The following is a 14,837-nucleotide window of genomic DNA, read 5'->3' as shown; positions in this document are numbered from 1 at the left end:
TGCTTGTCTCATTGGTTGAATAAATTAATATTATGAACATCAGCAATATGTCCTATAGTCTTTAATTCACTCCAGAAATTCACATTGTAATAATTAATGATTTGCTAAAACGGTCGATACACACGCCAACAGAGACAGCACTGAGCAGGAATATAGATCCAGCATTTTACTTAGGCATACTTTGTTGGAGTTAAGGTGAAGATGATACCTGCTAAATAAACATTAATTAAAGCGAAGCCCTTAGGCATGTTCAGAGGTCAGGGTCACCTCTGCTTGAATTTAAAAAAGAGATTCAGAAGCAAACTTTGCTGCAGGCACATCATCTGTGGCTTGAATCCAAGCTGTCCAAGTGAAACTCCGCCTGGTTTTATCACATTGCCACCGTGCTGTCACGAGCCAGTGTGTTCAATACTGAAAACAGCCCGTCCTGTATCATATTAGTGAAAAATAAACTGCCATGAAGCATGGACACTGATTTGGTAGCCTTTGGCAAGGTGTTACTCCCTCAATGCAGCAGCACCAGTGAGTCAGAATTTAATCAGGAGGTTTTAGCATAATAATGGAGAGCAACAGGCAAGCTGGAATGAGTCAGTTTGGAAGCCAGAAATGCACTTAAAGGGGACATTGAGGAAAAATGTCCCCTCTAATGTAGCAGTGTGGTGACCTACTGAATGTCTAATAATCCATTTTGCCTCTTGAAGCTGCGGGTAACAGCAAAGGTCTGTGAAAGCATGGCTGCGTGATCCACCTCCTGGCCACATGGAGGCGCCGCAGACCCGCATTCCTGCGTCCCACTGGCTCGCTTGACAATGCAAAAAGTAGCGGAGCCGTTACAGGAAAAAGGGGGGCACTTTTTTTGAACGGTTTAGCTCGAGATCAGATGCTCCCTGTGCGGGCTGTGGAGGAAGCAGGCAGGCAGCGCTTCTGCAGGGGGATTCAGCGATGAATGGAGCCGAGCACACAACTTCTCTCCAGTCCTGCTGTCGCTGCCTCCGCCGCTGGAGTTTTCTTTAGGATTTTCTGACAAAACGAGCTGGACTTTACTTCTCTGTCAAAATGCATTCAGCAGCATTGCTACTGGTGCTGGCCGTCAGGATCTACGCAGACAGCATGGAAGGACCAACAGGTAAAAGAAGGAAAAAGAAATGTTTGGATTTGGCGCATGGCGCGCACCTGTAAATGTCCTCACACAGAGTTGCTGTCTTAAAGTTGATTGTCAGGTTTTAAAGTCGCTCTTTCTGCGCTGTCTAGACATACATGTCCAAGTCAAGAATGCGATCTGCTCTTTCTGGGGTTTACAAGTTAAAAAGTTGTCTAAGAGTGTGTGTTCGACTCTTAAATCCAGACCCTGCTGCGGTCCGTGCGGTGAACTTTCCCCTTTGTGCACTCAATGAAACGTTCATATTCCAGGGGGCATGAAAAATGGAATTGCCTTCATCCTGAGGATATAATCAGGGCATCATTTCATTACACGACTCAATGGCATTGGTGATTACTCGGTTTTCTGAGGACATTCCGTCTCAAGTAAAAAAATAATAAGCTGAAACGTGAAAGTGGGTTCATTATTTGCACCGTGGACACACTCTCTCTGTCCAGTGCATTCAGCATCATGTCATGTTTTCACTGGTCAGGCTTCAGTACGTGCCCACACCATTCTCTAATCCAGTGTGTCATGTAAATGTAAATTACATCCTCGTCAGTAAGTCATCCCTCACTGGATTTTCTTTTATTGCTGATGGGTATGAAATGGGCTGCTAACTTGCCTTCATGTTAATAATGGAACATGTTGCATAATGATGGTGCTGATGCAGGGGATCATTTGTTTGACTGGTTCACTTTGTAGCAAAATCAGCCATCAGAGTCATCTGGGAGGCAAATCTGGAGTGAACAAATCAGGAGGAGTGTGTTTTCTGCTGCTACAAAGCAATTCAGCGGAGATGAATTAGTAATGTCAGCACTGTGCCACAAATGAAATCACTGGCAGCTGATCCACATATTTTCTACATGTATCAGCCAGAGTTTGACGGACAGAAGTGGACAGTTTTAAACTGTTCTGAGAGAGGAAGGTTGTAAGGCTGAGATTCACAGAGCCCATCTGAGACAGGAGTTCACATTTTCTTCACTTTGCCCGTGGCGAGTCTAACATCTGACTGGCTGAAGCAGTTTTTGAGGATTTCTGAGACCTGTGAACCTTGTCTTTTGAGCAATGTTTTGTGAATATCTGTGAATCTCTTGAGGGAAAAAAATGCCTCTGCTCACATTTTGTCAGGTTGTCTCAAGTAAAAGTGCCATTTGCTTCATCCCAAGAATGCTTCGCAACTGGTGTGAGCACAGTAGCTATGATATAAATACTCTGGTGCATGGGTATCAGTTACACAGCGACCAAAGCCAGTTGCTGAACAGACGTGCGCTGAGCCACTCCCTGCTCTCCAGGACCAACTTGGTTCTGTAGGCAAGACTTCATGGAACAAGCCAACAGCCTTATGAGATTACATGGAACAACAGAGAAGGCTGTCTCATCGCTGCTTGGCATGCATTCAGTTGATTTGTTGGAAATGAACTGTGTCTAGAATGGACACCGGTGGGAATTGATCTCCACATAGGAAGTGATAGGTCAGGATAAAGCCTATGTCTGAGGCTGTGCATTGAATCTCAGTGCTTTTTTGGTACTGACTGAAATATCTTTGTAGCACCTCGCACTGAAAAAGCACAGACAGCTGGTCAGAGTCATAATCTAGGTTACTTATTCACTGATCAGATGTTTCCTGATTTAAATTAAAGTCTTGCTAGTTTTTAACTGTTACATCTCCACAAAGCTGTTGTGTGACTGCTTTTGTTGAGGCATTTCTGTACTGGTCAAGGTATCGCATCGGCCCCAGTATGTAATGTTTTAGCTTAGTTTAAGAAGCCTAAACTTGTTTTAACTTGTTTTTTAAGTTAAGAAATAAAAGAACTGCCTCAATAAAATATGGCCTAGTGTTAGAACAGTTGTTTGATTCAGAGCAGAGAATATCTGAAGAAAGAATTAAAGGAGTTAACTAGTCCACAGTGCTCCACACATTAGTTTGCATCCGTTGATGCGCATCAATTGATGGTAGGCAGCTTGTGGCGATCTTTGAAGGAAATGTGATATAACGCTGATTTTTCTCTTTGAAATTTCTTTTTTTTTTGGAATCGTATGGCTTTATTAGACAGATGACAGGGCGGGAGAGATGGAGAGATGGAGAGTCCCAGCCAGGACCATGCAACAAAGGTCCTGGCTGGATGCAAACTGGGGATGTTACAGTTCATGGTCACCGCCTTAACCCCGGGGTAACCAGTGCACTCCAAAATTTTGCTTTTCCAAGGAACTGGGCATGCACGAGTGCTTGGAATAGGACTGTGGTGTGTCCTGATGAGCAGTTGTCCTTGTTAACGCTCGTCAGGAGGGATTACATATAAAACAGTGGGTGCAGCTGTCTTGACATGCATCATATGCTGCTGGTGTGTGCTGCAACTTTTGATTCTTGACACTTGTTACTACATTTTGGCTGGTACTAATATTACTGAGGTTTTATACACAGCTCTAGGCATTAATCGACACTGAGCCTTGTAGTTTATTGACATAGATGCAATGCTACCGTCACTTTGTATTTCTGTTGTATTCAGGTAAAGGCTGCAGTAAAGTGCCAGTGTGTGGCTGCACTTGGAGGTCCTTCCCCTCAGCAGAGTTTCACCTACAGAATGTGTGATAGTTAAGGTGAGGTGGAACCTGCCGTGTTGTTTGAGTACACCTGGCCCCTGTTAGTGGGGCTTCGAGGAGTCAGAACAAAAAAGTATTTTAATCTGAGAATGAAACCATGTGAGCGAACCCCAACACTGAGTGGCACTGACATGCAGCTCCACAAACTCTGAGACTGGAGGTCGGAACAGGGTTAGCTTGAAAGGACCACACTGAAATTGGCACTGACACGAGAAGGTGGGCTTTCACGGGCTGCTGGGAGGATGTAGAGAGGGTCCTCAGTGTGTAGTGGTGTGGATCTGGCTCATTGTTAATCCAACAGAAAATAGCCTGACACACGCAGTTCTCCTGGGGCAAATGTGGAGGCTGTAAATGGAGAAAATGGAGCGTATGCTCACACAAAAGGCTATGATGAAATGTGGTTGTTCTGTTGGAAATAACACAAGATTCTTCAATAGAACAATAGTGAATTGCATAATGGCTACACGTTGTTCAAGAAAATGAGTACACTTTGTAATTATAGTGCATTATAATGAGATGGCAAGGAACAAGGGATGTTTCGACACCCATTTTGTAAAGGAAGAAATATCACAGAGATCTATGAATACATACACATTCCACATCCACATCATTTACCAGACAGTTACAAGTCCTGAGGGCTGTGGGACAAAATTTCAGAAGCAGCAGACTAAACAACCTGGCTTTAATTGTCTGTGTAGTTGAAGAAAAATTGATGCAATTAAACCTGAAATGGATAAAAATGACCAGTTTGAAATGATACAGTTCAAAGTGCAGCCCACATTTTGCTCCCCACCTGCCTGATGCAAGATTAGATGGATTGCATATTACAGTCTACCCAAGTCTGGTTTTCTTCAGTTTAAATGAAGAGGTCATGCGTGGACATATTCAATCAGCCAGAGCAGCCTGATAGACAAACCCAGTGAGAGCACACAAGCCCAGCCCGGGTGGATGTCAGTAAGGCCTTTCCTCCCCTATCTTCCACCACTTTGATGGCTTTTGAGAAATTTTAATTGCCTTTGCTGTTAGTTGCTACTCATTCTGTTCATCACAGAGTTTTGCTGGCAGTCTGGCTAAAGCATACTTGTAAAGGTGTTCAACAGAATGAAAGTTTTGCTTTTACTCATTGTAGCTGAGGGATTTTTGAAGTTCTGAGAACTGTGAATAGCTGAGAGACTTTGCAAACTTCTAACTTTCGATATAATTGCAGCTTGATCAGTTCTGTTTAAAAATTCTAAAAATTTCTAAGTTCTAAAAATGATTTCCTGTTACCATCGAGGGGTCAGGGCTGCTATTGTGCAGCTGAAGTCAATTTTCTCCTGTCCTGTTCCAGCTCTGTCCATCTGTCCTTCAATTTCATGTATCTTCAGTAGTACTCAGTTGTCAACAGTATTGGGCAATAATGCATTATGTTTTACAGTAATGTGATTACTTTTTTTTTTTTATGAGATTACCATTTGAAATTTGCTATCACTGTGTGTGTAGTGGACAGATTTCTCCAGGACATGCTAGCTTGACATAGGGACTGTTGAGGAGGTGGTTATGCCGTCTTTATGTCATCTGTAATTTCAGTTTAAATTGCAGTTTTGAGCAACCAAGTTGGAAAAGATGTCCATGTCGTTGGTAATTCAGAGTCAGGAATTTGTGACAGCAACAGTATCGTCCACTTGCTGAAAAGAACTGCAGAAGTGGCAACAAAGTAATGGCAAAGTAAGCTGCAAAGCTAACATTGCTGGCAGTTATATCTAAAGAAAATGCACCATAAACCCTTATAACTGCACTTTGTCTTCATCAGGTTTCAGTTTTGTAAATGATGTGACTAGTCAGAATGAGGGGGATCTCTCCCTCTACCCATTCTACCAACATTGGTTGAATGCAGCTTTAGCCTCTACCAAAAGAGGAGACATATGACTATGGGTACTGAACTTTTTACATGTCATGTTCTTAGCTTGCTTGCTAAGGTTAGCCATCTTCTGAGTCAGTTGGTTTGTTCATAGTTGGAGGTAAGGACAGGGTAGCTACATTAAGCTAACAGCTAAGCCAGCTGTTCATGGTCAAATGTCCATGGATTTGGCGCAAATCTATTTTTCACAACATCTGTTGTTTTCTATTTCTACACATTAATGCAGAAGGTGTGACGTGGTGTCTTTGGAATGGTTTCATGGCACCTTCAACAGAGCTGGGATGAGTTTATTTGCTACGTTTGGTTTTCTTGACTGATTTATTCAGGTAATTGTTTGGAAACCAGATGTTGGTCATTCATGGATGTAGAGCAATCAGACTGTCGCCGACCATTATCGCCTCGTGCAATATGTTTGTGACGTTAATCTGCCTGTCACCACCATGCATTGTTAATGGAGCTGACAGTGCTGCCAGACTGCCTTGGCCTGGACCCACAAGGCGTCCTTGTGGGGAGAACCAGGACTGGCTTCGCCTCTCCAGGTGTTAGAAATGTGTTGTTTTTTCTCCCATCAACAGGAAATCATTACTGAGCAGATGGAGTCGTGCCAGCAGGTACTGCACTGCCTGTCAAGCTGAACGCTAAACATGTTTAGACAATAACGTTAATTTGCTCACTTTTCGACATCCTCTCTTGTTGATGAATACCTGCTATGGTATTCAATTTAGATTACTTTAAAAGAAGCTGCTGGGTTTGTGATTGCTCACTCTTCCGTCAGTGACTCATTTCATTGCTTACGAAGCTCTCAGTTTTATTTCAGCAAGCTATATAATGATCTGCTGGATGGAACGCTTCAAGAAGTCCTTCAAATAGTTGAGGGAAATAAATTCATATAGCACGAGTGCATCAGCAGCTTGGGAATCAGCTGCTAGTGGAATTTGGATGTTGGAATCTGCTGTCTGTGGCAGAATGCTGCAAATTGTATGATTATGGAGTCTCAGAGGACGGACCTGCTGCCGGGGCGACAAAAGCCAGTGAGTTTAAAGCATCCAGACTTTACAACTACAGATGCTACTGAGACATCAGCTTGCTTTTTAGCAAATTTTAGAAAAACTCCAGGTGCCTGAGATCCCTGTCTACACTCCACCAGCCACAGATCATGTTTCAAATTGCCCACGGAGCAATGAGAGCATGAGGATGATGCTTTGATAGCAGCTGCATGGGCAGCTCACCTGATTGCAGTGAAGCAATTGCACTGAGGATATTTATCTTTGAAAACTCGATGACATGATGTCACAAAAGTGTCTCTTAATTCCTCTAAGGGCTCCAAGAGAGGAAATATTATCAAGCCAGACTAGAACACTTACCTTGTGAAATCTGAATGAATAAATTGTAAACAGTTTCACTGTGGAACACTTTAACACCACTGGATAACAGTTGGTGGTGAGTTGCCTTGCAATCCAGGGCCTTTTTGTTGCTTTGCTTGTGTACATTGACTCTCCCTAACTGAAAACACTGGAGTTGTGTCTCTGTAATTCTAAGAAGAGTATGTATACACTTGATAAGTGACAAAATTAAGTGTACTCAAAAAGGTCAGTATGTATGCTAAATCCAAAGAATCCAGAGGTGCTACTGATGTTATGATCCCGGGGAATCAAAGCGATTGCTGGACCATAGATGCAGACCAGGAGACAAGCAGCCGTTTAACAACAACAGTTTATTACAGACAAAATTCAGGAACACAAAATCAGCCCAATAAAAGAAACAATCACTACACCGTGGCGAGCGGGTAGGAAGAAATAACCAACGACAAAGAAATAACAAAAACACTAGAGAGATACGAACAAAGACTGTCACTACCAAAACCCTCGGGATCACACTAACACAAAATCAGCCCTATGAAACAAAAATCACTACACCGTGGAGCGGGTAGGAAGACAATACCAGAACAAGTGAAGACAAAACTAGAACTAGAATACAAACTAACAATGTAAGACAATACTGGAAAACTAACCCTACGTTTACACGTAGCAGGGTATTTTGGAAAACGGATATTTTGGCCCCTCGGTTTTCAAAAATGTTGTCGTTTACATGAACCCAGATAAACACGCCGTCGAGCGCATCATAACTATGCCAAACCTATGGGCGCGAGTGTAAACACGTCACAAATATGACGTTAAGTATTCAGTCGCATGTTGTGACGTTTCGGAACCTAAAATGCCGTTTAACCCTGTTTACACGCCGACAAATAACCAGCGTTTTCAGAAATCTCTTTCGGCGAGAGTTTTTAAAAATGATCATTTTCCATGAAAAAAAAACAACAAAAAACTCTGTTTGTTGTTTGTAAACGAGAGGCCAAAGCGCATGAAAACATACATGCGTTTTCCCTAAGTGTAAACGGGGTCTTAGTAACAAGGCTAAGCAGAACATGAAGACTATGGTACATGAACTAGAGCAAGAATGGCTGGAAAGTCGTGGCAAGAAAGCTTAGACATCTGGCAGCGTGCCCATGCTGCCACGCTGCTTAAGAGAGTCAGGCAATCAGTGGAGATCAGCCTCAGGTGCGACGAAGAGTGGCAGCACCGCCAGGCCACACCTCCACTGCAGGCAAGGAGAGAGAGAGAGCCATTAAGAAAAAACAATTACGGCACAAAATAAAAACACAGACCTTAACAACTGAAGGCTGCAAAACATTCAATCCAATTACAGACCATGGTGACACAATGGTGAGGAAGATTTTGGAAAACAAAACCCTCTTCATGAATTAATTTAAGTTCATTAAATAAGTTTCATTTACAAGTAATTTTCCCATTTTGTGCATGTGTAACATGCAAGATTTGCCATTTTAACCTCAAAACAGTTGAGATCACAAATATATAGAAACCCTGTAATATAAGCTATGAAGGAAAATACACATATAACCTCAATTCAACATGTCTGTAAGAAAGTAATGTCAAATGTCATGTCTTGAAATAGGAGTGGAAAAGGATGGAAATGTACTGCCAATTGCAAAATGATAATTATAATTCTGATTGTTTTAATGATTAATTGTTTGCCCTTCACAGTTTCTTTAATGCCAAAGTGAAGTCTTCAAAGTGCTTGTTTTGTGTTACCAACAGTTGTAAACACAAAGATGGTCATTGTATTATTACATAAGAAAAAAAACCCTTTATGGTAGAGTAGCTCAACTTAGGGAAGGTATGGCATTTATACTTAAAGGATGCTAATGTTTAAAGACTTAAAGGACCAATTAATTATCAAAACAGTTATTGATTAATTTTCTGTTGATCAAGTCATATCCAATAATTTGATTTAATTGTTTGATTAATGTCTCAATCTCATTTCCTGTTAGTATAAAACAAAAACGTACGTTGACTGTAACTAATAAAACTGTACACTGTGACAAGTAGGAATACACTCTGAAGTATGGCTGTACATTGAACCCTCAGACTGAAACACGTACTGATTTCATGCAAAATTCTTGTGCGCCTGCTTGTGTTTGGATAGCAATTAAAAACTTCCTCTTTTGTGAAATAAAAAAAGAAGTTGGGATGCTGTATAAAACAAAAATAAAGCAGAATTTAATGATTTGCTCAATGCAAAACAGTGAAAGACAATATAATTATTGTTGTACTCATCAACTTGATTGATTTTTGTAAATATCTGCTTATTCTAAATTTGATGCAGCAACACAGTTCAAACAAGTTGGGACAGGAGCAGCTAAAGACTGGGAAAGATGTGGAATGCTCCAAAAACACCTGTTTGGAACATTCCACAGGTAAACAGGTTGATTGGTAACAGGTGATAGTATCATGATTGGGTATGAAAGGGACATCCTGGAAAGGCTGTTGTTGTCAGTATACACAGTTCATTTGCAAATGATTGCATGATGTCTTCATTATGTTTTACACAGCATCCCAACTTTGTGAATCTATGTATCAATGCTGAAAGTCAGGCAATGCATCAGCTCTATAATGAAAAGGTTTCAAATGACGCCCCACTAAACCCTACTTAGAGGAAGTAGACAAAGCAGGTTGAGGGAAAGTTGGTTACAAGTTGGTCCTTCAAAATTGAATTATTTGAATGCAATTCAGCATCACAGATTAATGATATATAACACTGTGGAGTGTCTGAGGAAGAATTTTTCCTTTCAATTCACCCTGTGGTATTAAAATCATTGCTGTCAGCACACAGGCATGATCATCTTGTTGGGATTGGCAGGTGAGACTGTTGTATGGAGTCGTGACTGTGTGCTTGTATTAAGAGGAGCATGGACACATATATGAGATATGCAGGAGGGTGTCTGCTCTGCGGTGAAGGCTGTCCATCCAGTCCTGCTCTCCTTCAGATTCTGCTCCTGCTGCCATTACCTCCCAGATTTGTCACCGCCTCTGACAGCCAGTCATGAATAATCTTTATGAATATTCGTCTATCACTTGTTCTGCCTAGCCGACGGTGTGTTTACACTGTGGCTGAACCAATTGTCCAAGCTATTCCCTGGCCATGAAACCTGTGGTCGGACCTGTCATGACTGATGACAGGTTGATGTGAGTAGTGACGCTGGCAGCAGACAGGAAACTGTCGCTCGGTTATCGCTGCAGCGTGAGACAGCCGAGCAGCACATTCAGCAGACGGGGTCAGCCACAGGATGATTTTGTGGCGGTGCTGTCAGCAAGTGTCGCTTTAGATTGAGATGACGTCTGGGGCCGAACTGTGGGACAAGAACTCTTACAACCTCTCCTCTCTGCAGTTTCTGGGATGAAATAACTATATAACGCCAAGAGCTATTTCTTTCAGCTCTGCTCCTCGACTCTATCTCCCAGACTCTTCCCTCTTGGGCTCACATGTTTAGTCCCCCGTGTCATTAATGTAGAAGACCATGGCACTGATAAACTCGAGTTAGATTAACTGCCAAACTGCAAATTTACTCCTTCGCCCCCTTCATTTTCGTGAGGTACAAAAAAAGGAAAAAAGTCAGTGATATGGAGCAAGACCTGGGGTGTGTAGGTCCCAGGGTAGCTGTAGATATTACACTTTAAAAAGTATGCGTTTAAAGTTATCAAACCTGTGGGCCTCCGAGTGTCCCTGTGGCGCACAAGAGATATTAAAAGTTGAAGGGAAACTTGTAAGGAAAAAAAGTCAAATTATTAAATAAATAATATGACATGTCCCTCAGCGGAGTGAACAAGGGCACTGCGGCAGTGCCTGCTCACCCCTGTCAAGGTTAGCAGTGACCCTCCTGTGCACAGCAGGGGAGGTTATGCAGCATGAGCAGCAACACCTGTGTGTCTGCTATCACTGCGGGACATCTTCATCACCGGCTTCTTCACTTCCTCCTTCTAAGTAAATTTGGATCAATGCCACTTTTTGTTGCTCAATGATGCCCTTTTCCAGAGCATCTTACTTTGTAACAGTATGCATGAAGTGCGAGATCTTCAGACTACAGGCTGAGGAGGGGGGGCGTGATGAGCAATACTCTCCTCTCCATCTGCAACTACTCCAGAGGTGCTTTTGAGCACATAACCCCCAACCATTTCTGTGCTCTGCTCTGAGGATGGCAAGTTCATATGGTATGCAGCCACATTGGAAGCGGAAGTGTTTATAGCTGTTGAGAGCAGCTATTCTTTTAAAACCCCTGCCGTCATAGAAAGGGGTGAGAGGCAATAACTATTCGAATAGGGAACGAGGTGCACCGATGCAACCTGTTCTCTCCTGATACTGATTCCCATATCTTAACTCAGGGTATACCGAATACCAATCCAGTACTGGTGCTTTATTTTCTCCAGATTTAAAATCTGTATACCTCACCTGTTCAGCTGGAACTCATTAGCATTATTTTGATATAAGGTAATATGACGTCAGAAAGGTGTGAGGGTAGGGGGCCTTTACAATCTGTACAAGCACTTCATGCTTACACCTTTACACCAAGCAATTCCCTGTGAGAATCGGAAGAGAGCTGTGTCAGTTTGCAGCAGGATGTGTGAAAGGAGCTGATGTTTCTTGGATAAATAGGTTTGAAAGTGAAATTAAGAAACACTTCCATCATCAGCTTCATGCTGAGTATCAAACCTTTAACCCTGCGTGTTGATGCCTTGCTTCCCCATCTGTGCCCTCTTGCCTCTCAAACCATCTGTCCTTTCTCTACTTCTTTTAGAAATTACTTGCATGCACATTTTTGTTTGTTCCATCTCTTTCTTCTAACCTTTCCTCTTGACTTCTATGTGGAGGGGCCATCTTGGCAGCGAATCAGACAACGGCAGTTTTCTGGCACTTCTAAGATGCAATAGCACCTGGACCAGCATCTGCTGTGTTTGCCATCCAAACGGCGTTTTCATCAGTAGTGAGTACGGAGGTTGCGGACCCTGTGGCCTCTGAACTCGGGCAGATAAACGTAAAGGATTACATTCATGAGCAAGGAGCTGAGGGATCATGCTCTGCATGGCAATGAGAGCACACTAGCATCTTTGCATTCACAGAGGAGTGTGTTAGCCTAGCCATGAATGATTGGAGGCATATACCTCTAAAATCCTCATTCTGTTTTATGAGATGTATCGCAGACGGTGCCCGGAGCATGATGTTGTGGTTTTTATAAGCTTGCCGTTACAGGAGGCATTGAATCATTGATTCAATAAGCAAGTGCAGGTGCAGCATTTCAGGTGGAGGCAGAGAAAAAGAGGCAGAGAGTGAAGTGAAGAAAGTGGGAGAAGAGAGGAGTGTGTGGAGTACAGGAGGCGGGTAGGGGGATTATTGATTACATCAGTGGAAGCTGTTGGAAACAGCATGGAAATCAGCTGGTGGTTGGCTTTCTCTCTGTGCAGCAACGCTGAGCAACGCATTTCATCTTCTCTCCACCGTCTGATCTAGCAGGGCAGCCCGAGGTGAAAGAGACTCAAGGGAGGCGTCTCCAGATCGGTCACCGAACATGTGTGTCCCTGTGCCCTCCTGGCCTACACCCCTAATCTCAGCATCAATAGAGTCTGAGCAGATGGCACTGTGGCCGGGGTCACAGAGCCCATACACAATAATAATAGGGCAAGGGAGGATGATGAGGCTGGCCCAGACACTGGAGGGATGATGCACGGGTGACCTGAGTAGACGTTGAAAACAGATCTTCTTTGTTTGCCCTTGCATAAGGCACCAGTTGACATATGTTGTTTGTGAGCCTATTTCAACACAACCTCCTGTATATTGACCTAGAAAAGTGATGAGAGCAGCAGAAAGCTTGGCATCAAAAGGCTGCAGTGGCTGATTCTTTTTACATTCTGTGTTTCACACAGAAGCTTCTTGCTGATGTTAATGTATTACGGAGACTAAGAAAAATCTCTGGCACAGGAGGAGCACTGGCTCCAGCACCGACCTATAGCATGTGTTAAATGAAAGGGTAATATCCGCATACTGATGTATCGGTCTTTTATGAAGCAGCGTCAGGTGGCGGAGGAATGTACAACACCTCTCAACTGAGCTCAGCTCAACTTTATTTGTATACCACTTTAAATGCATCACTGTTTGATCTAATGTGTGCTTTATGGCACACTGAGAAGAGACCAAAATGTCACTATTTCATGAGCTGAAGACAAGTAGCACCTGTAGAAAAAGGACAAAGCAGACCAATCCACAGCACAATGCATGGGGATGGGAGGTCAGAAGTGTTAAGACACATGAGACCTTCAGTGTCAGCGTACAGGTGACATTCTCACAACACATCCCACCAACCATAGCATGGCTACTTCTTCTGTTTGTGTGGAATACTCTGTGCATGCTACAGTTGTCAAATGATGCAATTTACCACCATGTGGTGGACTAAAGAGTCAATTTAGCATTGCACTCCTGTAACGTTGTTAGGCTCACAATAGACAGCTAAAAAAAGAGGATCAAAATTGAAGCAGCAGACATAATCTTTTTAATCCACACGCTTGTCGTCTTTGTCAAAGCCTGGCACCCACATCACCCATAGTGTGACTCAACCTGATTCACCTGGCTGTCCAGATTTGGGGTGTGTTATGCTCGTAGCAGCTAATATAGCTTTGATCTGTTAGCCTCAAGCAGAGATGAGGAGCGGGCCACAGAAGTCTAGTGACCTCACTTCTTTCATACTTGTAGATTTTTTTCACTTTCAAACTTGTAGTATTCATCCCCAACTGATGATGACTCGCGTTGCTTATTCACTAAAGTAAGAAAAAATCCATACAGTCACAGCCTCTAGATATAAGAGCCATGGGTTAACATAATTTTGGAGTTATCCTCACTGAGTTGGAGAAAGTTCTGAGCCATCCAGGAATTGATGTCCTGGAGGCAGTTATTCAGGTCTGTTAAATTATTATAGTTACAGGGCTGTAAGGGAAGGTAAAGCTCGGTGTTGTCAGCATAACTGTGAAAAGAAATATAGTACTTATGGATAATGTGGCCTAAAGGGAACATATAAATGTAGAAGAGACAGGGACCAAGTATCAAACCTTGGAGACATGGCAGGAAAAGGCTGTGCTTCAGCCTTAAAGCAAGAGGTTAGTACAAATCCCCGAGTCAGCTGCCGGAGGAAGGTCATTTTTCACTTTTGGCTGTGCAAATTTGCAACCTGACATCACAGTGCTTTGCTGCTTCCATTCACATCGTGTGTCATGTACTTAACAACTCAGTAGCTCACTTAAGCACAGGAAGTGGTTACAGCGGCCCTGATGTGCTTAGCAGAAGAGAGGAATGCATATGTAGAACAATGTATGACATGTTTGTCATTGCCACTCCCAAGGGACAGTTTGCACATAAATTGCTTCTGCCTGAATGTGTGCAGCCACGCCCACAGAGTTCTGCAGCGAGTCCCAGACATCTCTAATTATATGCACACTAAAGTAGGCTATGTATTGTTTTCATATCTCCGCACTCACGCCCCTCCACTCTCATCCCCCTGCCACTCGGCAACTCTGTCACCCACTTTCTGCCGGGCCAGAAGACCTGTTGTTAATTAAACCTGCCAATCATAGAGAATAGGAGAGGGAGTGGAGGAGAGAGAGTTCTTCACTCTCCTGAAAGTGATTTACGGCAGTGCTTACTTTATGGTAATAGAATCAGTCACATCTTCATTTTAGAGGCTGCAGCCAAGGACAGTATCAGTTGACTTGTGTTTGTGTGTGCATATGTGTGTGTCTTGTTCTCACTCTGTATATGCATGAGTGCGTTTAGGGAGGATGGAGCAATTAATAAGGG

The 14,837-nt window shown here is 43.0% G+C and overlaps 1 protein-coding gene across 4 annotated transcripts in view; it reads left to right on the top strand.

Moving 5' to 3' along the window:
* Positions 1 to 851: 851 nt before the first annotated feature.
* Positions 852 to 14,837, top strand: part of ptprua (protein tyrosine phosphatase receptor type Ua) — a 180,541-nt gene continuing 166,555 nt past the window's right edge. For 3 of the 4 annotated variants that reach the window (XM_070984237.1, XM_070984236.1, XM_070984235.1), the window contains exon 1: positions 859 to 1,126. In XM_070984237.1, the coding sequence (XP_070840338.1) occupies positions 1,057 to 1,126 (70 nt within the window). In that variant the 5' untranslated portion in view covers positions 859 to 1,056. Of the gene's footprint in view, positions 1,127 to 14,837 lie in introns of all 4 variants that reach the window. The other variant, XM_070984234.1, reaches the window with a different exon arrangement.

Source organism: Chaetodon trifascialis, chromosome 17 (assembly GCF_039877785.1).
Source record: "Chaetodon trifascialis isolate fChaTrf1 chromosome 17, fChaTrf1.hap1, whole genome shotgun sequence".
Classification (NCBI taxonomy): domain Eukaryota; kingdom Metazoa; phylum Chordata; class Actinopteri; order Chaetodontiformes; family Chaetodontidae; genus Chaetodon; species Chaetodon trifascialis.
The sequence above is the reverse complement of the archived record's forward strand: the minus strand, read 5'-3'. Positions and strand labels throughout refer to the sequence as shown.